Here is a 24,854-nt window from a genome sequence, read left to right as displayed (position 1 = left end):
ATACTCTCCAAGGAAGACAGACTCAATTTCATAAAAGAATTTTGCTTATTAAGTATGCAACTCCATGATGCGGATCACCAGATTAATTCACAGCCCAGAGAGTGGGTTCTGCTAAGATTATCCAACTCCCATTTGCTCTCCTTCCTTACTCACCAAACAGCCTGCTCTGGTTATTCACTTAGTTTCCCTGTTGCCCTCATACCAGCAACAGGGCCTCCTAACAGTGGATATTGGAGGGACTGTTGCTCATCATAATTTTGATTGGGCATTTTGGTTTATACATCATGGTTAACAGGACTCTCTGGGTTGGAAAGCCTGATAAACTCCACACATATCTAGATTTCTGTTCCTAACCAATTTGAAAAGATACATGCACTCCTATGTTCACCACAGCATTTTTACAATAGCCAAGACAACCTAAGTGTCCATTCACAGATGAATGGGTAAAGATGAGGTGCATATATATACACATACAATGACATGCTAGCCATAAAAAATGAAACCTTGCCCTTTGCAACAACATGGACAGACTTAATGAGCATTATGCTAAATGAAACGTCAGAAAGACCATATGGGTGGAGGGATGAACAAAGTAGGTGAAGGGAAATAAGGGGTACAAACTTCGTTATAAAATAAGCCATAGGGGGGCGCCTGGGTGGCGCAGTCGGTTAAGCGTCCGACTTCAGCCAGGTCACGATCTCGCGGTCCGGGAGTTCGAGCCCCGCGTCAGGCTCTGGGCTGATGGCTCAGAGCCTGGAGCCTGTTTCCGATTCTGTGTCTCCCTCTCTCTCTGCCCCTCCCCCGTTCATGCTCTGTCTCTCTCTGTCCCAAAAATAAATAAACGTTGAAAAAAAAAAATTTAAAATAAGCCATAGAGATTAAAAGTACAGCATAGTGAAAACAGTCAATAATACAATAATGTTTGCTGCCCAGTGGGAACTATGCTTATCACGGATGTACAGTGGATGTACAGAATTGTCAAATCACTATGTTGTGTACCTGAAATTAATATTGTGTGTCACTATACTTCAATAATAAAATTTAAGCAAAACGAACTCTCCTATTCCTGGGTCCACAAAGCTGAGGACCAGACCCCCTGAAGGGATTAATATCCTGAAAGGCCCTGCCTGAGTTGCCTACCCTATAGTACTCCCATTTCTGCTCTTTATGTTCCAAAAGTGCCAGGCAAGGACTAAGGACAAGGACTGTTAAGGGAATGAAAGGAAATTCAGCAGGGACTGGGGGGGACAGGGGTCAAGGAACTATTCCCACATCAAGTAAAATTTGTACCAGCACTGTATTGCTGTTTTCATTGTTTTCTTTCCTTACTGGTAATAGAAAATTTTTATAAAATTTATAAGGGAAGTGTCTAATGGTGAAAGTCCCTACCCCACTTCCCAGGCTTGACTACTCCATCTTTGCTTGACCTTTGTGCATAAGCATAATTCATACTTTTTGTTTTTAAGTAGGCTTCTGCCCAGTGTGGAGCCCAATGTGGGGCTTGAACTCACGACCCTGAGATCAAGACCTGAGCTGAGACGGAGTCAGACGCTCAACTAAGCCACCAATGTACCCCCATACTATTCTTTTAAATAAGTTTGTTGGAGTAGGCTTAACTGCTGTAACTAACCTTCCCCCAAACAATGGCTCAAACACAGTAAATTGGTTTCTTTTTCCTTTAACATCCAGGGTGGATACTGTAGGTCAGCAGGAGGCTTTCCTTCGTGCAACGATTCAGAGACCAAGCTCCTGGCTTGTGGCTCTGCCATAATTAGGGCTTTGCCATTTGTGTGGCTGAGGTTGGGTCTCCCCAGGATCAAGGCAGCAAGAGAGGAAGAAAGCCCTGAGAAGGCAAACGTCTACTTTTAAAGGCCTTGGCCCACAAGTGGTACATCATACCTGCTCACATGGTACTGGTCAGCAAATCAGATCTAACTTCTGTCCAGAAGAGGAGAAAGGATTTTGGTGGACAGCTAGCAATCTCTATTGCAAGTAGTACCTTTAAATTCTGCTGCCATAACTTTTAAGTGATTAAGAATTCAAGATTCTTGGGGAGCCTCGGTGGCTCAGTCGGTTGAGCATCCAACTTTGGCTCAGGTCAGGATCTCACAGTTTGTGAGTTCAAGCCCCACATCAGGCTCTATGCTGACCGTGTGGAGCTGGGAGCCTGCTTTGGATTCTGTGTCTCCCTCTCACTCTGCCCCTTCCTGGCTCGTGCTCTTGCTCTCTCAAAAATAAATAAACTTAAAAAAAAAAAAAAAAAAAAAGAACTCAAAATGCTAAAGCTTATGTGATCCTTACAATTGGCAATCCTAACTATCCTATTTCATTATAGAGCTGAATCAGCAAATGTACTATGCCATCCTGATATAGTCTCTCGGGGCCTTTCTCCTCTAATGCCTGCTATACTGATAGCATTGGAGCAAAGGACTAGTGGAGAAGAGTCCAGGATTGGTTTCTAAACAGTGAACAAGATTCTGAAAGAAGAAATGCACAAGCCAGGTTTGAAAACAGTAGAGCAATTTAACAGAAATGAGAAGTTCGCATATTGGAGCAGTAATGCAAAGGAGGCTGAAGAGAACATGAATTGTAACCCAAGGGCCAGCATTTTTGAGGAGTGGGGAGGCTGAAGGGAGGTTAATTTTTTATAAGAACAGGATGAACAGATGAAGCTAGTACTTTATCTGAGTGCTATGGCAAATTCTTCCTGTTCAAAAGGCACAAAAGAGTGGTCTCACTAAATTTTAGAGAACTTTAGAGTCCTAGTGAAGAGCAAATAGAATATGGAAAGAGCATCTGCCTGTCACGCTTGAGGCAGCTGTCCCTTTGTCGGACTGTTTGTGCTTCAGGTCAACTCATCTGCAAGTCTTCATCAGATGAGACATCAGGTTTCATTGCTACACTTCCTTCTAAGAAGGCATTGTAGGACAGAATAAACCTAAGACTTCAAAAAAGCTCTCGTGATAAACAGATTTAGAACCAACTTGAAAGGGCTCTCATTTTTCACTTGCAGTGGGGAAGCAAACCTCTGTAGATACTGGCACAGGCTCACTGCTTCTCCAGTGCTGATAATAAAAATACACCGAATACTACTCTGATCTTTTAAGCCCAAATGTTACCTTTGGCCTTGATAAACCTCTCTAGGCTCCATCAGAGTGGAACGAGAACACAAGTGCATCAACAGAATGATGTAACCAACTGGTGAGGAAGAAATCAAAACAGCCCTTAGCAGTATCTGTGGACAGCACTTCTGTCTCAGAGCCCTGATCACTAAGGAATCCCTGAAGGAAGCCAGTGACAGGAAAGGAGGAAAGGAACAAAGTTGTCTCCATACACCACACCGTGCTAGATGCACTACAGATAGCTGCTAATCCTCACGTCCTCCTGTTACTGTCATCCACACACTTAGGAAGAAATCCAGCAAAATTAATAGTTCTGTGTAGGACAAGCCTGAATTACCCTTTGCTCAGAGGTTCACAGAAGACAACGTTAGCACGAAGGTAACATTTCAAAAGCATGAAGGTTCCCCATTCTGCCACTGCTGACTTTTTTCTTTTTTTAATGTTTGTTTATTTTTGAGAGAGGCAGAGACGGAATGTGAGTGGGTTGGGGCAGAGGGAGAGAGAGAGAGAGACAGAATCCGAAGCAGGCTCCAGGCTCTGAGCTGTCAGCACAGAGCCCGACGCAGGGCTTGAACTCACGAGCTGCGAGATCATGACCTGAGCTGGAGTCGGATGCTCAACTGACCGAGCCACCCAGGCGCCCCCTGCCACTGCTGACTTCTACTCACAAGGAGCTCTGACCTTCCAAGCTCCCAGCAAGTCAAGAGAAATGGGTTCAAAAGGGGGCTAACACCCGGGAGAGTCTACTGCACCACAGGTAGCCCGCTGGTAGAACAACAGAGTTTGAGAAAAGCTAAGGACCTATTACTGTGCCGTTTTTCAAACTGTCCCTGAATAGGATGGCCTGTTTATTATGACTTGTCAGGAATAACAAGTCAGTGAAATGTGGAGAAATACAAAGACTCAGAGATCTCATTTAATGCTGGGAGGATACTAATACTGGTGGCTTTAAAGCTATAGACTCAAATATCATACGTGACAGATTTAGCCCCACACAAAGGGAAGTCCTGGCATTATAAAGGGATGTAACTGCTGATCCTTAGAACCTTAAAAGGGTACTAGAGAACCAGCTTATTGAAAACAGTTGCAGTGTTGCCTGAACTCTACATTAGGAAAAGAAGGCCAGTTACTTCAGGCCACTTGATGTAAGAATTTCTGTTACCTCTAAAATGTGATTTGGGTAATAACCTTCGAAGAGACTTATTTAAGGTAAACTCATTTTTTATTTAGTGCCATTTAACTGCCAGAGTGTCCTGGAGAATCATGTGTCCTGGAGGCCTGTAAAAATCTGCTCTTCTTAGACTCAGTATCAAGTTGAGTGCATTAGGGCAAGAAATCCTACCATGCAGAGAACACGTATTTGTTGTAGTTCACATCTTCTGAGTCTGAGGAGGCTGCTTCAGTCAGGGCTCCCAACACCTCCTTCCTCCCCACCCAGTTCTCTGAGGCAGTGAGGAGCACAGCTGACCAAGACCAGGGCAGGGAAAGTGGCATTGGCTTGAGGACAGAAGGTGAGCCAGCCAGGCCAGTCATTTCAGACATGTCCATCTGACATGTACCAGAGTTAACCTCAAGATCAAAAGATACAAACATGGTGTCAATAGATGCCTTTGCATGAATGTGATTCTTGACTAAAAAAATCTACATATAGAACTCAAAACTTTAGGGGCACCTGGGTGGCTCAGTCAGTTAAGGGTCCGACTTCAGCTCAGGTCATGATCTCACCATTCATAAGCACGAGCCCCATGTCGGGCTCTGTGTTGACAGCTCAGAGGCTGGAGCCTGCTTCGGTCTGCTGTGTCTCCCTCTCTTTCTGTCCCTCCCCTGCTCATGCTCGCTCTCTCTCTCTCAAAAATAAATATTAAAAAAAAAAATTTGAGAGGGGAAGGGAGGGGAAAAAATGTTAAAATTTAGTTCGAGACATGTAACCAAGATGACTTGCAGCACCAGTGTAACTTCCTTGCTAGTTGGTGTTCTAGCTATGTCCGTCCTCTCCTAAGGAAAACAGAGTATCACTGTCTGAAGATAAGCTTAGTAATGTATGCCCTCTGAACCAAGCTCACATCAGCCCTCTACATGCCTCTAGATCACGGTGAACCGGCTCAGGCCTTCTCAGATGGACCGCTGGCTGATGGCACCCTAACAGCCCAGTTCCAGCACAGGCAGGATCGAGGGAAGAGGAGGGTTCCTCCGGCTTCACAAGACACAGCAGTATAACCATTTTCCCTCATTCAGAACAAGACTGTTGAGCTTATCTGGAAAAGAGATCTGCCATTGTCAACATGCTAACAAATTCAGCCTGCTCCACTGTATAACCTCAGGAAGAGACAGTGACAATCCCTAGGGATAAAATACTGCTCTTCAGAATACGTGATCTTTTTTAGGTTCTTGATATTCTACCTTGTTCCAGAAAGGATTTAAAGGGCAACACATCAGGCTAGTGACTACAGCATTGCCAGTTAACAACGGTTCTGATGTCCAGCTCCCTGCCCCAGACCCTGGGCTCGTTTCCTGGTGAGTGTTCCCAAGGAACCTCAAACCAGACAGACTGCATTCCAGACCACTCTGGGCTGAAAGCATAGCGCACACAAGATGGCCACAGGAAGTCAAGTGCCACAGTAGATGCAAAAGGAAGAATCCTTGCCCTCCAGCCCCTAACTTCCTAAGAGTCAAGATCTGCAACCAAGTTCATTTCCTGAGCTTGTCCTATCTCACGTGCTTTCCAGAAGTATTAAATGAGATAACAAGGAAAAGCCTACACATGCTAAGTATTACGTATTAGTTCAGTTGGGTGAAGCACCTTTGTGGTTTGTCTCCCCACCCTACCCTTTTCCTTGAAACTGATGGTGTTACCTAAGACTTCCCAAAACCTGTTTGTAATAGGACTATGTCATTTTGATAAAATCAGTTTCTGGTGAGAAGTAGCAAACACACATAGGTCCACTGATTTCTCATTGAAATGGCTCCTATAGAGTCCGGTTCTCACTCACAGCTTGAATCGTCCACATCTCCTATAAAAGAATATAAAGGCAAAGCCAGTTAATCTTGGAACACCAATTCTCTGAAGCCCTAACCACAATGCCACACACCCTGCTGTGACTCAATTCTTGGGTCACACAGGAAGTAGTTTTCTACTTCTTTTTCTATTCAGTAATTCTGGTCTCTTGGCAGGGGGTAGGGAGCCAGGAAGATTTGGTCTGTCTTCTCCCAATCTCAGCATTACTCACATCTATTATATTAATACACCCTCACTACCAAGAGAGTCTGGTCATTGAGAGAGAGGGAGGGGCACGCCTGGGTGTCTCAGACAGTTGAGTATCTGACTTTGGCTCAGGTCAGTATCTAGTGGTTCGTGGGTTCAAATACCATGTCAGGCTCTGTGCTAACAGCTTGGAGCCTGCTTTGGAATCCGTTTCCCTCTCTCTGCCCCTCCCCCACTCAAGCTTGAGCACACTCTCACTCTCAAAAATAATCATTAAAAAAATTTTTTTTAACAAAAAGAAAAAAATTAATTCAAAGACTAAATTATTTAAACCAACCACAGTAATCCCTTAGGTTCCAGGACTCTGAACTGTGCTATGTTGGATGTTGAAATAAATAATGCAACAGCTCTCTAAAGTAACTAGAGGCCAGCCTGACTTGAAGAAGCAGTCACCATCAGCGACTCAGGTCCTGATGAAGAAACATAGGTTTCGAAGAGGGGACAACAACTGGCTGTTATCACCTACTTTTACATTTATCTTAAATAAATTCATCAACTAGTAGCCTAATACCTTGTAAGAGTTAAACAATTTGATATATGCCAGTTACTCTGAGTCATACATTCTCAAAAATCAGGAGATCAGCTGGCTTCTGAGGAGCCAATCATTTTGAGAGAAAGGAAACAGTGATCTGGGAAAATCCCATGGGGCATGATTTGAATGAAGTTACAGGAGAAGGCCAGGATGCTTGTCCCGTCTTCCTTCAGCACAGGCGGACTATGTGCTTCCTGTGTGCCAGGCTCTCTAGTAAGTCCTGGGGATGTGGAGATGAGGTATGCCCACAGATTTCAACGAGCTCCCAGCCTGGTGAGAGGACAGTCCAGTGCTTACTGCTATGAGGCAGCCGGGCACAGTGTGTGAAGGGAACAGAGGCAAGTGCTGACTCAGACCCAGGAAGAGCCAGGAGGACTTATCAGGGGCAATAGCTGAATCTTGAAGGTATTAGCCAGGAATAAAAGGGGAAGGGGAAAAGGCTTACCAAGCAGAAGAGGCATATAATACCTTCAGCCCTAGAGAACAATTCACAATTCCCCTGAGCCCAGGGTTCCTGGGAGGATTGTGGAAAGAAAAGGCAGGAGGAGGCAGAAGAGGGGGCAGGGCCCAGAACCCAAGCAGTAGGGTCAGGAAGTGAGAAATCAAAATCTACACTGCAGATCCAGTGTACTGAGGGCCTGAGGGAAATGGACTGGCCTGGAGAAGAGCAGCTCCACAAGGGGACTGTAAAGATAAAGCAGTAGATTCCAGCAATACTTAGAGGGGGTGTAGAAATAAAGGGCCTGCCCTGCAGCTTTCTGGCTCTACTTCTAAAGATGAGAAAGACACAGGGGAGGAGAGTGGACATGATGAGGTCAGTTCTGGATAGATGGCCTTGAGATGTTAGAGACTATCCTGTTGAAAACACACGGAAACAAGTACAAGGATCAATTCTACACAATGTTCAATGATGAATAACATCACTTCTGATGGAAGTATATATACTGCCACCAACTTTGCAGAACTGCCAGGGGGGAAAAAAAAAGCCTGAATCTGACCAAGGATCTAGATCCAATTATCAGTTTACAGGAAACACAAAAGAACACATCACAGGACATCACAGGGATGTAATCTGCAAAATTCAAACAGAGATTATTACACAGACAAATGACCTAGTTTCCTCCACAAATACACCACAAGGAAGAAGAAGAAAAAAAGGATAAAGATCCCAAGTCAAACAAACTGTAAATAAACATCGCAAAAAACTTAAGTCTGTCAAACAATGTCGACATTAACTGGTTTAAGGGCAGAGACAAAGGAAAAATAGAGTTAATTTTCCCTGTTTATAAGGGGAAGACTCCTGGCTCCCTTTTGTTTCAGAATTTCCTTCTCTGTCCTTTTCAAATGCATGTAAATGTTTATAACATTAAATAAGCCTCTTGTCAGTCTCCTACCCCAGGAATGTTTCCCTCAACGACTGGAAATTCAGAGGCTCAGGGGGTGGGCAGCCTGCCCCAATTTGCTAAAATACCTCCTGCCTTAGGATATGAGAAGTTTGTTTTCCTCTGGTGGTTGTTCAAATTTCTATGATAAAGTTAGGATGAGCTCTGACAAATGTTACTGTCAAATCCTCTAACCAGAGGACTAGTTATTATTTACCTTGAAAACATGTAATGGGCTGTACCCGGGAGATTTCTTTATCTTTGCAATCTCTTAGCAGATTTCCTGATTGAATGCTTATTCAATAACTGCTTTCTCTACTACCTTTATGGAAAGGTTCTCTTGGTTGGGAGGAGATTTATTATTATTATTATTATTATATTTATCCAACACTGGGCATTTGATATTCTTTTAGGTATGATAATAGTATTATGGTTAAATTTTAAAGAATTCTTATATTTTGAAGATATCTAATGAAGTATTTGCAGATAAAACAATAGGGTGTCTGTGATTTGCTGCGAAAGGCATGGAGTAGGGTGATTGCCATGTATTGATGATTGATGCTTGGGCAACAGACACGACAAATGCGCTATGTCACTGTATCTACTTTTGTTATGTTTGTACACTTCCATAATAAGAAAGTTAAAAAGAATATACACATGGAAGCCAGCTGGGATACAGGTTTGGAGCTGAGAGCAGAAACAAGTGTTGGAAATAAAGCTTTGGAGGCATCAGCATACAGATGACAGAAAAGCCATGGGAATGGACAAACCGCCAATTGAGACAACATTAAACCAAGAGGATCAAGGGCAGAGAACCCATGAGGAACACCGGCATGTAAAGGGTGGGTAGCAGAAGATCTAGCAAAGCAACCAGAGAGCTAAAACCAGAAGAGAATGGTGTCTGTTTCAATAAAGGTGTGGCAGACAGTGTCGAATAAGGTGAATGTTGCAGTGTCTACTGTGTTAGGAAGTAGGAGGTTTGAGACCTCGGCAAAACCAGTTTCTTTGCAATGATGGCTCAAGACGTCAGATTATAGCAAATTGCAGTGTGAAAGGGCAGCAGAGAAGCCAGGATGGTGGCTCGGAAGAGAAACAACTGGACAACAGCTGGAAGGCTACATAAAGACCAAGGAGGATGGCAGGACGGTAAGATTTGCAGAACAAAGGGAGGGAAGGGATAATTGTTAGAACAAGAACACTCAAAGGTCAGGAGAGATGGGATCTAGAACCCAGGGAAGTGGTATGACTGTTAACTTGTCCAAGATCTGTCCTTCACTTCTTCTGCAGAGACAGAACTTTAGTTGGGAGCATGACCTCTTAGAACGGAGACAAAACTCGACATCTTCCCTTGTTCCTTGGTGTGGCCATGTGGCCCTTTGGGTCCAAAACGATAAGCAGAAACATCCTGCAACTTCTTGGGAACTTCCCTTAAGGGAAAGCACAGAGTTCTCCCTTTGCCCACTTCTGTCCATTCTTGCGCCCTGCTGCCAGAAACAAGGCCACACCATCTGGGACCACTAGACAGAGGCCTTGCTGGTAACACAGCAAGGTAAGAATCTAGGTCTGAACTTACAGAGCGGCCAAACCAGCTCTGGACTTCTCTCCAGATTCTGTTTACTGGAGAGTGAAACTATTTTTCTTAAGCCATTGTTATTTTGTGCTCTTTTCACACGCTTCTCCCTAATACTGTTAGGACTGGATCCCTCATCCTCTGAGAGTGGGTCGATACAACTAATTGGGGGATGACAGGGAGAAGAACTGTAAAGGAGTCCATGCCTTAGTTGGAAAGACAGAGCCATGAGGATTATGGGTAAAGACTTGAAGTATCTGTCATGGGAAATGAGAGAGGGAATACACTAGGAACACACAGGACTTTAAGAAATAGGAGACCACCCACTTACGATGGTGCCATGGAGTTTCTTTGGCTGCCGCAAGAGCTGAGAAGGCAGCTGACTGCACCAATCCAGCCATCAGGTCATATACAGCAAGAAATGAGATTCTCAACTACTTCTGCTGACTGTAGGGCCTTGGGAAAGTTTCTTGAAGTCTTCAGGACATACTTTACTTTTTTTGTTTGCTCATTCTCAGCTTTTATTTATAGAGCAAAACAGTGTGCTAAGAAGCCAAAAAAATTCAAGCACGTGGCATTTTTATGTCTTAAGAGAAGCTACAACCTTGTTCTTAAAAAATAAGTTAGAATAGAATATGAATTAAAGTTTCCTTTAAATTGTGGTAAAACACACATAAAAATATCCATTTTGGGGGGTGGCTCCATCAGGTTAGGCGTCTGACTCTTGGTTTTGGCTCAGGTCATCATCTCACAGTTCGTGGGTTTGAGCTGCATCAGGCTTTGTGCTGACAATGTGGAGCTTGCTTGGAATTCTCTCTATCCCTCTCTCTTTGCCCCCCCTCCCCCCAACTCTCTCTGTCTCTCTCTCTCAAAATAAATAAATAAAAACTTTAAAAATCTATTTAAAAAATAACCATAATTTTTTTTTTAATGTTTTATTTATTTTTGAGACAGAGACAGAGACAGAGTGCAAGCCAGGTAGGGGCAGAGAGGGAGACACAGAATCTGAAGCAGGCTCCAGGCTCCAAGCTGTCAGCACAGAGCCCGATGCGGGACTCAAACCCCCAAACCACGAGATCTGACCTGAGCCAAAGTCAGACGCTTAACTGACTGAGCCACCCAGGTGCCCCTAAAAATAACCATTTAAAAAAATTTTTTTTTTAATGCTCACTTATTTTTGAGAGAGACAGACAGAACTCAAGCAGGGGAGGGGCAGAAAGAGGAGACACAGAATATGAAACAGGCTCCAGGCTCTGAGCTGTCAGCACAGAGCCTGACACAGGGCTCAAACTCACAAACCATGAGATCATGACCTGAAGTCAGACACTTAACCAACTAAGCCACGCAGGCGCCCCTAAAAACCATTTTTAGGTGGTATTAAGTACATTCATATTTTTATATAACCGTTTTAACTACCATCCACCTCTAGGATTCTTTTCATCTTGCAAAACTGAAATTCTGTACCCATTAAACAATATTTCTTCATTCTCCCTTCCCCCAGTCGCTGGCAACCACCATTCTGTTTTCTGTCTCTATGAATTTGATTTCTCTAGGTACCTCATAAGTGGAATCATACAGCATTTGTCTTTTTGTGACTTCTTTCACTTAGCATAATGTTCTCAAGTTTCACCCATGTTACAACATATGTCAGAATTTCCTTCCTTTTTTAAGGCTAATATTCCGTTGTATGAATACCTTTTTGTTATTGTGTATAATGCTATGAACATGGGTCTATAAATAGCTCTTAAAGACCTTGCTTTCAATTCTTTGGGGTATATGCCTGAAGTGAAATTGCTGGGTCACATGTTAACTTTATTTTTAATTTTCCAAGGAACCACTATATTGTGTTTGACAGCAGCTAAGTTATTTTACATTCCCACCAACAGTGCACAAGGGTTTCTAATATCTCCACATCCTCACCAATGCTTGTTAGTTTCTGGGTTTTTTGATGCTGGCCATTCTAACAGGTATCATTTGTTCTTAACAAATTAAGAATGACACTATGGCAAGAGTGTAGCACAATGTCTAGAACATGACAAATGGATCAAACAACTTTGAAATAAAACGTGTAAGTTAAATTCTTTGCTGCCTTTATAAGACTGATTATACGGATATTTGCCAAATCCCAATGTCTTTAAGAGATTTGCCTTTATTCATGTACACCAGTGATATATGCTCTTGCCACAGCATATTGCTAAGCAAATTACTAATTACAGAACAGCTTCATCACCCTCCAGAAAGAAACCAGTGCCCACTGCCAGCCACTCCCCATTTGCTTCTCCCCACTAGTCCCTGAACTAATCTACTTTCTGTCTCTATGGATTTGACTATTCTGGACAATTCATATAAATGGAATCATGCAATGTGGCCTTTGTGCCTGCTTTCTTTTACTTAGTATAATGCTTTCAACATTTACCCATACTGTAGCATGAATTAGCAATTCATTCCTTTTTATGGTTCAATAATACTCCATTGTATGGATATAGATTTCTTAAAACAATGCAGATCAGGGGCACCTGGATGGCTCAGTCCGTTGAGCGTCCGACTTCGGCTCAGGTAATGATCTCACGGTTCGTGAGTTCGAGCCCCACGTCAGGCTCTGTGCTGACAGCTCGGAGCCTGGAGCCTATTTCAGATTCTGTGTCTCCCTCTTTCTCTGACCCTCCCCCATTCATGCTCTGTCTCTGTCTCAAAAATAAATAAACGTTAAAAAATAAAATAAAATAAAAAACAATGCAGATCTACCATAAAAATCCATATTTCTGGCTTTTCTTGAAAAACTGGAGAGAAGCATAGAAAGCCCTCCCCCCCTTCCCATGCAGCAATCACTGGCTGGAGCTCAGTAATGGCTTTTGTTCCCTGAACATTCCAGACACCTTTCTGTCTCTGAGTCTTACTGTTTCATCTGCCTAAAATGCTCCCAGATATGCACCTAGTTCCTTTCTTCACCTGCCAAAGGTCTGCTCACATGACTCCCTCTGAGTGAGGCCTCTCCATCTACATATGCAATGTTTACTTAGTATTCCCCACTCCTTGCTTCCTTTATTCCACAGTACCCATTACCATCTGACATACTGTAGATTTTACTTATGTCTGTTTCCAACCACTCTTCATTAGAATGAGCTCTAAGATAACAAGGATTTGTTCTATTCACTATTATATTCCCAGTATCTAAGCCTTAGCAGTACTCAAATTTTTTGAATATAAAAGTTAGTGAATGAACTTGTTAGTTTGTAGGGACTAAAAGCTGTTTTTTGTTTTTTTTTAATGTTTATTTATTTTTGAGACAGAGGGCAACATAGCACGAGTGGGGGGAGGGGCAGAGAGAGAGGGAGACACAGAATCTGAAACCCGCTGCAGGCTCTGAGCTGTCAGCACAGAGCCCGATGCAGGGCTTGAACCCATGAACCTTGAGATCATGACCTGAGCCGAAGTCGGACGCTTAACCGACTAAGCCACCCAGGTGCCCCTAAAAGCTGTACTTGAGAAATAAACCTGAGAGGTGCCTGGCTGGCTCATTCAGCTAAGCATCCAACTTTGGCTCAGGTCATGATCTCACAGTTTGTGGGTTTGAGCCCCACAGAGCTGCATCAGGCTTTCCACTGTCAGCAGAAGCCTGCTTCAGATCATCTGTCTCCCTCACTCTCTGCCCATCCCCCACTCAAACGTGCTCTCTCTCAAAAATAAACATTAAAAAAAATTTTTTTTAAAGAAACCTGAAAGTGATGTTTGAAAAGCTTTGATGCATACTCTATATTACTCACATTTTAAGTTCAAGTTTTAGCAAATGTGTACAATCTTGTAACCCTCTTTAGATATATACTTAAGATCTAGAATATTAAAAATGACTTTTAGGGGTGCCTGGGTGGCTCAGTCGGTTAAGTGTCCGACTCCGGCTCAGGTCATGATCTCACGGTTTGCGAGTTCAAGCCCTGCGTTGGGCTTTGTGTTGACTGCTCAGAGCCTGGAGCCTGCTTCGGATTCTGTGTCTCCCTCTCCCTCGCCTCATCCCCCCCACCCCCTACTTGTGCGCTCTCTCTCTCTCTCTCTCTCTCAAAAAAAAATAAAATGTAAAAGATAAATTGTTTAAAAATAATTTTTAAGTCACAGTAACACATTACTACAGTCAGGCATGCCTGGAACTTGAAAATATCTTTAAAACTTGAGGCTCTTTTCCCAAGTCACATTAAGGAACATGATGGTTCAGAAATCAAAGCACCAAGAGAACAGGGAGTTGCTAAAATCCAAAAAGATGAAGATATAGTCCTAAATTAACTTACAGCCAAAGAAACTGTAACCTAATGAGTTATATTAACTTACAAGAAGACTGTGTCAAGTACTAGGGAAAAAGCAACCAAAAGAACAAGAGTTTATCATCAAGGGCCTAGAAAGAGGGAGGATTTTGAATATTGCAGTCCATGTGGCAATTTTTTCCTCACTGGAATATGTAAACTAGGTATCAATCAGGATCTCTAAGCTGCAAGCAACAGAAACCTATTCTGGCTAATTACAGCAGAAAAGCAATTTATTCAATTTGGGCAACTCCCAGAGTCTTTAAGAGGGCCAATATCTGCTTTAAAGGCCATATTACCAGGAATAAAGCCTCCAAAAGTCATACTGCTGGATGGTCCAGGGAAGAGCCTATTGCTACGGTCACCTCCACTACTGGAAAAAGGAACCGCATGCAGCTGGCATGGCTGACTCCACCAAGACTGGACAGAAGCCACTGCTAGCATTGCTACCACCCCTGCCCATCACAAAATTAACTCTTTGCTGCCCTTTCTTCTTGAATCTCAAGTCAAAGTTTAAGATGGGTGCTTCTGTTGGTGGAGCCTAGGTCAAGTGCCCACAACTCTAGCTACAATGCAAATAAGGCAGAATGTGGGTGGAGAGAAGGCTGAAGTAGATCAGGGTCAAATTATGCGGAAGCTGTCCTTTTGGTTGACACGTGGAACATACAGCACTAGGGGCTGAAGCACAGATATCAAAATGTAAAACTATTAAATGAGAGTGTATTAGAAAACTGTATCTAGTACAAGCCTGAGATTTCACCATTTATTATAGGGTCAGGCTACATTTTAAACATATGAGGCTTTAAGTCCAATTTAAAGAAAAACACCAAAATGAAAAATATGGGAAATTAGCAAAGATAGTATATGAATGACAAGACTGAGAAGCATGGATGCATGTAAAACTAAGCCAAGGAGAAACAGTCTTAGTTCACTCTGGTGGCAGCAAAGAATGTGAACCAAGGAAGGCAAGAATGGGACAAAAGATATCATTGGAAAGTTATAGTCAGGTGTCAGGAGGACACAAGTACAGCAGTACCATTATGCTGAAGGACTTTAATCATTTAGGAGGAAAAAAAAAAACAAACAAGACTTTGTGATCAACATGTAAGGCACAAAACGGAAGAAGCAAAAGATTGTGATGGTCTTAGAGCTGGACTTGAGTAAACTGGATAACGAGTGATAGCGTGAAACAGACGGTGGAAAGACAGCAGGAGAAGTGGATTTGAGGGAGAAGATAATGAATTTTGTTTTAAACAAGCTGAGTTTGAGACACCTGTGAGAGGGCAGGGGAGGCTCCTTAGAACAAAATTGGAGGAACACTGGAGTCAATATTTGAGGGTTGGGAAGGAGGGGAGGATCCCACAGAGGAGTCCAGGAGTCAATGGAGAGAAGAGACTCAAAAGGGAATAGTGTCTGCTAACAGAGTATTTCCAGAATACAGTGGTCAGTTGTACAGTAGAGAGGTCCAGCAAAATAAAGGCTGACAAATCCGTGGGCTTGCTCAAGGTAGTTTCAGTGGAACAGCAGGGTGGAAGCCAGGCTCAAGTAGCAGTATTATACAACTAGACCCATGAATGCTGATTTTCTCTACCAACCACTGAAAACAAATACACACCCCTGAACTCACACACCAATCTGTACCAAATGAACAGCTCTCATACTTCAGATCTTCACGTGAAGCAGCTACCTCGGGCCCTCTCTCGTTCTTCCTGAAGCAGACCAGATTCTTGGGTCCCAACCAAAGAGATTTCTGTTCTATCTGATAGAGCACCAAATGGAACAGGAAGAACAAAGGTCTCTAGCCTAGTTGAGGGTAATCAGAGTAGCTCCCACATGGCTTCCTGAATAAACTCCGGGACTCTTGGCTTGGTCACAGTGGCAGTTAATTTAGATGGTTGTTTCAGTGGCTGGAACCTCCTTTCAGTACCACAGCTGAGTCAAATTACCTAATTACAATGATAAAGGCCGAAAACTGTTCATCTCAGTTTACAGCTATCTTCCCCCCACAGAACACTCCTTTAACCTCTGAAGAAAAAAGGGGCAAATTACCATGGCTGTCAGAGCTAACCAGAATCAGGAGCAGAGGTACCACATCTGAGCCTTGCCAGAGCAATTGCCTCTTCATCTCTCTCAGGCTCTCCTTATATACTAAAATAAGTGGTTACCTGACAGAGGAACCATTATTGATGTCCTTACCAAATCCAGGAAAAGGGAAAACCAAAAGCAGACACTAAGTCAAATACATTCATTTAAGAAAACAGGAAGTTTGACCAATGCTATGACAACACCAGCAGCCTGTGACAGCAGACTTGAAAGCAAGGAACAAAGGGATTTGTGAACATTACCTTTCCATGAGTCTTCTGTCCCCTCAAATTTGACCCATTCTGCTTCTTCGAAAGTACTACTTTAGTACTGTTTCACAATATAGCTGGAAACTTCTCATGGTACCTTTCTCCAACATATTTTTGGAGATTAGCCAAAACCACATGCTGGAAATCTGCTGAGTGCCACAATCATATTAATATGCAATGAGATTCTATTTTGGGCTGCTGTTGATACTGGCCTTCCAGTCTGCTACAGGGTAAGGATATAAATTGTAAAACTGAAAATATCTGAAAAACTTAAAGGGAAGACCAAATAAACCGAAGCTTCACCATCACTGTAGGGTGAGCGTTTACAGAGGAGTTATTTGAGGGAGTAGTATTTGAGGGAGAATGGCCTTTCCCAGGTTGGAGTGGGAAAATTCCATGAGCTAGGACAGGAAAGGTCTACAAAGCATGAGTAAGGGAAGTTGCTATAAATGTGCCCTTCCCCCTTCAATCAGCAGCCTCAGCTGAATATTACAAATGTGTCCTGTGTCAGAGGCTGAAATGGATTCATCAGTCTCTTAAGGTAGAAATGAGCACTGAGCAGGCAATTCGAGCAAGGCCAGGCCCAGTTCATCAGATGGGCTGCAGAGGTTTATCCAGTATTAAAAACCAGCGATCACCAAAAATTGTTGTCTTCAGTGTAAAACGATGCCTTTAAAAAGGGTTTTGGGGCACCTGGGTAGTTCATTTGAGCGTCTGACTCTTGATTTCGGCTCAGGTCACAATCCCAGGGTCCTGGGATAGAGCCACAAACACATCAGGCTCTGTGCTGACAGCGTGGAGCCTGCTTGGCATTCTCTCACTCTCCCTCTCTCTGTCCCTCTCCCACTCACTCTCTCTCTCTCAAAATAAATAAACTTAAAAAGGGATTTAAAGGGACAGTATCCTCATTTATAAACAGGAATAGAAACTTCTTCCCTTTATGACATTAAAACTAAATCTCAATTTATCTTTAATCTTCAGTGATGAACCTGGAGAGTTATTAAAATGATCAAGAAAGAGGGGCACCTGAGTGGCTCAGTTGGTTGAGCATCTGACTCTTGGTTTCAGCTCAGGTCACGATCTCACGATCTCAGGTCATGAGTTCAAGCCCCATGTCAGGCTCTGTGCTGACAGAATGGAGTCTGCTTGGGATTCTCCCTCCCTCCCTCTCTCTCTGCCCCTTCCTGGAGGGCACGCATATATGCTCACTAGCGCTTTCTCTCATTCTCTCAAAATAAATAAACTTTTTTAAAAAATGATTAAGAGACCCTATTGAAGGAACTTTAATTATTTAACAGAGAAGAGTTTTGAGTATTCAACCAAAGACACCATATCTAGACGTAGCCAGAGGTATATGAAGTACACCTCAACTCAAGGTGATTTTGGTGACTTCAGGAGATTTCAAAGCAAGAGTAGGGAAAGGAGTTGTAGTTCACCTAGATTCCACATGATTATCTTCAAGACCTACAGCTCCCTGTTGCCATGCGTTTTGCATTTACAGCTTCAGAAAAGATCTGTGAATGGTCCTAATGTGAATGGAGGAAATGACCTTAAAAAGCAGCGAGGTAAAATAAAAGGAAGAACATTCCTCCCATTCAAGTTGGAATTTGGTGCCTTCTTACCAAAAGAAGTGTTCTCTATTACTATATAAATAGCATTTATCTGTGGGTCAGCTTCAATAAGTTTAGAGTACTATCCTAATCACACAACTGCAACTTTACTGTGGATTACCTAGGCACTTGTGAAAATGCACATGTCTGGGTCCCACCACAGAGCCAATAAACCAGACTATTCCATGGAGGAGCCTAGGACCCTGTATTTTTAACAAGTAACCCAATCTCTGTTTCTCTCTCGCTCAAAAATAAAAACAAACAAACAACAAAACAAGTAACCCAAGTGATTTTCATAATCAGGGAAAAGTTTGAGAAATACTGATCTAAGGCTCTGCTTACAGTAATATAAGGCTATTCATCCTGGGGAGGAAACAAATGACATGGAGAGAGGAAACTGGCTAGACTGATGAATCAGAAGCGCCTCATGACAGAGTTAAGAGAACTAGAATTTGAGGGGGAAAAGCTGAGCGGTTAAAGCTGGAGCGAGCATTCTTAGCACTGCTTGGTAGCCACTAAGCTTGCTCCAGGTCCTGGGTCACTCCACCTCCTTGCCTTCCACACACAGTTACTCTCTTTATTGCAACAAGACTGCCTGAAGACTCCCGGATAGATCCTGAACTGCAGATGGAATCCAAGGGAGGATGAGAGATGCTTCCCAAGAACACAGCGGATACTCGGCAGTCCCTGGATATAAGAGGAGACTGAACTGGTCCGTTACCGGCCATCACAGACATCTCAAATCCAGCTACTTACCTAAACTGGAGAGTCTTTTCATCAAGCCAGCTTCTCGGATGGCAGCAGGACCACGTTCCACTCCTTTTCTTTTCTGTCACACAAATTACACATTTAGATCTGAGGTCAGAGGATTGGAAATAAGACCACTTTATTTCACAAAAATACAGAAATTTGCTAATTCTATACTTAGTTCCCAACAGATCCCTCTGAAAACCTGTGACAGCATTAGCCCTTCATTTTATTTTCACCTGAGGACTGCTCATTTCAAACACTTGCAGGGAAAGAGGGGAAAACAACTATTACTGGAATCCCATCAACCTTCCAAGCCCCAGGCTGTGGGAAGAACAAGCAGAGGCCAAGACAGGGGAAGGGGCTGAGCCAGGTCAGGATCCAGCGGCCGGGGGGTGTGTGAGTGTGGCTGGCAAAGGCCTGAGCCCGGACTTCTAGAGCGGTGAGCTCTCCACGACCGCAGGTTTCCTTCATTGATCAAAACAGCCCCTCCCGGCCTCCCGCCGCTAGAGCCGGCAGCGCCAATTTCCCCGCCAGTGAACGCTTTCTGAGAATAGACCCTGAAGCCTTAAATCCTCGGTCGCTCTCTTCAACCTCTTCTCCCTCGATTTTCCACCGGCTATTCTGGCCGATTTCTCCCCCTCCAGCCCCTCCATGAAATCCTGTCCCTCCTCCCCTCCCCTCCAACACCCCAAGCGGGTCCCACCACTTTCTCGCTCCTCCAGGGGAGGCCGCAGAAACCCGCCAGCCCGCGGCCCCCGCCCGCAGCGCAAACAGGATGCCCTCCATCTCCTTCCTCCCTCCCCATCTTCTACCAGGGAAAACCCCACGTGTTCTCCCGGTGCCCAATAGCGGGAACCCACCACCTCGTGCCCCTCCGTCTCTCCCCATCTTCTCCTCGCCTCCCCGTCCCTCACCCCACCCCCGCTTTCTCTAGGTTCTGCCCCACGGTGCCAGGTCCCGGTTCTCACCTGTCCCTGTGAGAACGGGGCTCCGATCACAGCCACCGAGTGAACCGACTTCTTCAGGACGGAATGCACTCGCGTCCGGAGGAGACGCGAGAGGCTGCTTCTCAGGGACATGACCGGCAGCGCGGGACACAGATGACCTAGAAGCTACTTCGTGCGGCTAGCCGTCTTAAGTGAGCGCAGCCGCCAGGCGCCGGGCTTACCTACCCGGGCGCCAGTTGCACCGCCCCGCCCCGTGACGTTACCACCGCCCGGCCACGCCCCCACGCCCCCTAACAGCCCCCCTCACACCTTCCCACAGACCCCGCCCACTGTTCCTCAGGGCCTAGACACGCCTTTGATGACGTCATCCAGCCCTGGCTGGGACTCTCCCTCCAGGGACGAGCCCCTACAGCTGACGCCATGAGGTTTGTGTCGGTGTCTGGCCAATAAGAGCGCGGTCACGGGCAGGTGTGTTCCTTGGCGGGAAGCGGCCAGCACCCTCGAAGTTAGCGAACTTGCTAAACACAGGAACCAATTCGAAAGCTCGCAGATCGGGACTCTCTTCACACAAATGCGTGTCGCGCAGATGCCAACTCTAGGGAAGGGCTGCCTGGTCTGGGTCTGGCTGGGCTGGTCTGACCCCACTTGAGTGCTCTGCCAAAACAAAGCTACCATCCATCTCCTCTGTTCCATCTCAACTCTGGGTCCAAAAAACAAACTTACCCATCTTTGGGCGTTGAAGGTTAGGAAATCAAATATAGACTAGAGCTCTCTGGGTCAGGCATGTTAATAAAAATTCACTCTCCTAGGTATTTTGGATGGGGAGGTTAGGATTATACAAAACAATTACGTTCCAGGTGTTTTCAATTCTTTACCTGAATAACGGGAGCACTGGTTATTAAACACCAAACAATATATCTAGATTATTTCTAAATTTGGGGGAGGTTAAAGAACTGAAAGTAACTACTCAGAGTTTTAATAATATTTTAATAACCAACTAAAGTTCCAAGAACATTTGGCCTACTAACAATTCCATAAATAAGGGACTATTTTAAAGACGAGAATACAACATCAGATCACTTTCCCAAAGTCACATAGCTTGTAAGTGCCAGAGCTGTGTGACTCCAGATTCTAAGTTCTTAACCGTGGCATTAGGGCTTGCCGAAATTTGCACGTTAGTCCTACCAAAATACATTTTTACACAAACAACAGAAAATTATCTCACCTGGTATCAACTTACATGCTGCTTTCCAAAATATTTAAGAAGTCTCCATGGCAACATAACTCCAAGGAGCTTTAGTATTATAAGGCAGTTTATTTTTAGAAGATACATTTTATACCTGTCTCCCCCTGCTGGTTTAACAAAGACATGTCTGAAGCTTTAGCAAAATAAGCAGGATATAACCGTAAGGTAGTAGTGCTGAAAGTGTGGTCGCTGGGCTGGCAGCATCAACCTTCGCATACATGTCAAGTGGAAATCATTAGGTTCTGCCCCTAAATTTACAAACTCAGTAACTCTGGGGGTGGAGCACCAGCAACCTAAATTTTCAGTCTCTCCAGGGTCAGGGGCTGTAGGGAGCAGTAAGGGTGTAGTCAGAGATTCACAGTCACTGATACTATCACATTTGTTCAGATCCTTGGAATTATCTTGGTACCTTTTTCTTGCCCTTCACCACATCCAGTTTCTTCTCCTTGACTATGTTTTCTGAAATTAATACTGGCACAGTTCACTTCAGGCTCTCCTGGACTCCTGTGAAGGCTATTTCTTAAATACTTACTGTGGGTCACCAGATTGACCTTTCTAAAGTACTACATTAATCCTGCATGTTTTTTCACTGGTTTTCCATTACCTACAGTTTAGTCAGAGGTGAATTACCAGTTCCACATTATTATGCCCCAGGAGAGTGAACAGTAGATTGTCATATTACTATTACCCTTTAAAATTCTAATGATTATTACTTCTATATATCTGAAATATTTTATGACTCATTTTTAAAACCCTGAAAAATAACTGGTCTGCTTTTATTTTTAAAACATGCATTTATTTTCAAAATAAGTTATTAAAGGTAATATCCTAAAGTTATAAAAGTCATAGAAGAATGAGCTAAGTTTTAGAAATTTACTTTATATTTTTTAATGTTTATTTTTGAGAGAGAGAGAGAGAGAGAGACAGAGCATGAGTGGGGAAGGGGCAGAGAGGGAAACACAGAATTCAAAGCAGGCTCCACGCTCTGAACTGTCAGCACAGAGCCCATCGTGGGGCTCATACTCACAGCCCGCAAGATCATGACCTGCGCTGACACTTAACCACCCAGGCACCCCTAGAAATTTACTTTAAAACTTGTACTGTTATACCATAGGTCTAGGACCCTTCTTCCTGAGACCCAAAACAAGTTGTGCTGCCTTTCTCCTTCCTTTATTGGAGAACATAGATACTCTGCCTCTTTATTTCAGCGCCTGCCAACACACACTCTATCCTTAATAGGCTGCTAGCAGAGCGTGTGGGGGGAGTGGGGTAGGGGACAGGGTGGTGAGTAGGGAAGACCTGATTATGGTGTTTGCTGATTTCCATGGTGTGTATACTCCCAAGCTATCATTGTGATGTCACTGATGATGGAGTTGGGAAAAGGTGCTCATCATACAGTATTTCCACCATACAAATATGATCAACATAAATAACGTCAAGAGCATAAATAATGGCAAGATATAGTAAAATAATTAGGCAATGACAAGTTTTGAATGTATGTTATCTTTGTTCCTAATATAATTTACTTGTAAGTTTATATAATTTGATTTTTTAATAATAGCATTTAACAACTTGCTCAGACATTCTTGAAAATTTAGCGATAGGGTCTGCAGGTGGCTAAAAGCAGTCTCCAGCATACCATTGTTTACTGAAAATCCAAGGAAACTCAGAAAAGTCTAAACAAAATTCTCAAAGGCAGGGACCATAACCCTCTCTGCTCATTACTTCATCCCTTCCTGAATACAGTGCTTGGCACATAGCAGGAGTTTGGCAAATAATAAACCTTCCAGATTCTTACGAAATCCTTACTCATGAACCTTGGTCTATGGCTCTGATATGGAATGGAATGGAAGTCCCCAGGGGCATCTGGGTGGTTCAGTCCTTAAGTATCTGACTTTGGCTCAGGTCATGATCTCACAGTTCATGAGTTTTAGTCCCATGTCAGTGAACTTGAGCCCCGCTTCTGGTAAAATATGAGCCTCAGCTGAGCCCTGCTTCTCTCTCTCTCTCTCTCTTCTCCCTTGTGGGATCCTCTCTTTCTCTCTCTCTGCCCCTCACTCACTTTCATGCTCTCTCTCTCTAAAAAAAAAAAAATTAGGGGTGTCTGGGTGGCTCAGCGTCTGACTCTTGACTTGGGCTCAGGTTATGATCTCACAGTCCATGAGTTTGAGTTTGATACAGGGCTCTGCACTGACAGCATAGAGCCTGCTTGGGATTCTCTCTCTCCCTCTCTCTCTCTCTCTCTCTCTCTCTGCCCCTGCCCCACTTGTTCTCTATCTCTCTCAAAATAAATAAAAATAAGCTTTAAAAAAATGGAGTGGAAGTCCCCGAAGATTTCGTTCCAGACTTCTACTTTTACATGCTAAAGAGCTGAGTTGAGCTCACCAACCACACCTTTATTTTTTTTATTTTTTATTTTTTTAATAGAGGCATCCTGATCTTTATTGGCTACTTTTTTTTTCAATATATGAAATTTATTGTCAAATTGGTTTCCATACAACACCCAGTGCTCATCCCAAAAGGTGCCCTCCTCAATACCCATCACCCACCCTCTCCTTCCTCCCACCCCTCATCAACCCTCAATTTGTTCTCAGTTTTTAAGAGTGTCTTATGCTTTGGCTCTCTCCCCCTCTAACCTCTTTTTTTTTTTTTTTTCCTTCCCCTCCCCCATGGGTTTCTGTTAAGTTTCCAACCACACCTTTAGACTCTAAAATTTAGAGGCTCTCTTTCATTTAAAAAATTTATTCATTCATTCATTCATTCATTCATTCATTTATTGAACACTTTACTGAGCACTTAGTGTGTGCAAAGCATTGTTCTATGTACTGTGCATAGAGATGAAGACAGATAATAGCTCATGACTCCCAGTGCTTACATTCTAGTGGGGAAACCAGTCAAGCAGTTAAATAATCTCACATAGTAGTAAATGCTATGGAGAAAATAAAACAAGGTAATGGGACAGGAGGTCATGTTTTAGCAAGGGGTATCAGGGAAGGCCTCTCCAAACTGACATTTCAGCCAGACACCTAAATGGTGAGAAGGAGCTGGTCATAACAAGTTCTCTCTGGTAATAACAACTACTCTCAAGGAAGTAGAGCCTTCTAGGCTTACAGGAACAGAAAGATCCAAAGCCATAAAGTTGAAACATGCTTGTGGGTCAGAAGAAGAGCAAGAATGCCTGTGTAGCCCAAATGTGCAGAGCAAAGGGGGGTGTAGGTGTTGAGTCAGAATGACAGGCAGAGAACAGATCTCAGAGGCAGCCATGAAGAGCATGAACTTCAGAGGAAGAATTTTTTACACAAAAGCAGGGGGTTAAATGTTCTGAATCTGCATTAGGGAGTTGGGAAAATGTGGTTCCTTCTTTCTTGCTTTGCTCTTCTATCTGGGGGCTGGGAGAATTAACATAATAACCCTAAGATACAGTTAAGGCAACAAAGCAGAGGCTACATTCTATGGGGGTAAAATATAGAGTCTGTCTACCACCCAGTGGGGACTCCCAGGTTCATAGAAAGGCTGAATAGAGAGGAATAAAGGAAGGGATGTAACTGTAAGTGCCTGGTTTAATTGACTGCACACCCCACAGCCCGGTGTGGAGGCAGCCACCCGAGCCCCTTACATACTCCTCGCACACCCCCACCATCGCCACAAGACAGAGGGGTTTTCAGTATGAGCCTTGATCAGTGACAGGGACACAAAAGCAGCCATATGGCCACCATCAAGGTATAAATGAAACTTAGTGTGAAATCTGTCTTGGCACCAGTGGAAGGCCAAGGCTACAAAGGACACCTGA

The 24,854-nt window shown here is 43.7% G+C and overlaps 1 protein-coding gene across 3 annotated transcripts in view; it reads right to left on the bottom strand.

Annotated features, from left to right (window-relative positions):
- The window catches only part of ARG2 (arginase 2), a 30,615-nt gene extending 10,542 nt beyond the window's left edge, over window positions 1-20,073 (bottom strand). Inside the window, exons 1-2 of one of the 3 annotated variants that reach the window (XM_045451365.1) lie at window positions 19,840-20,073; window positions 18,878-18,950 (exon numbers count right to left, since the gene is read on the bottom strand). In XM_045451365.1, coding sequence (XP_045307321.1) covers window positions 18,878-18,950; window positions 19,840-19,950 — 184 coding nt within the window. In that variant the 5' untranslated portion in view covers window positions 19,951-20,073. Of the gene's footprint in view, window positions 1-18,877; window positions 18,951-19,574; window positions 19,692-19,839 lie in introns of those variants that run through there. The other 2 variants (XM_045451364.1, XM_045451366.1) reach the window with 2 other exon arrangements.
- Window positions 20,074-24,854: the final 4,781 nt, after the last annotated feature.

This window comes from Leopardus geoffroyi, chromosome B3 (genome assembly GCF_018350155.1).
Source record: "Leopardus geoffroyi isolate Oge1 chromosome B3, O.geoffroyi_Oge1_pat1.0, whole genome shotgun sequence".
NCBI lineage: Eukaryota > Metazoa > Chordata > Mammalia > Carnivora > Felidae > Leopardus > Leopardus geoffroyi.
Note: the sequence above shows the minus strand (reverse complement) of the source record. Positions and strands in the feature narration are given on the sequence as shown.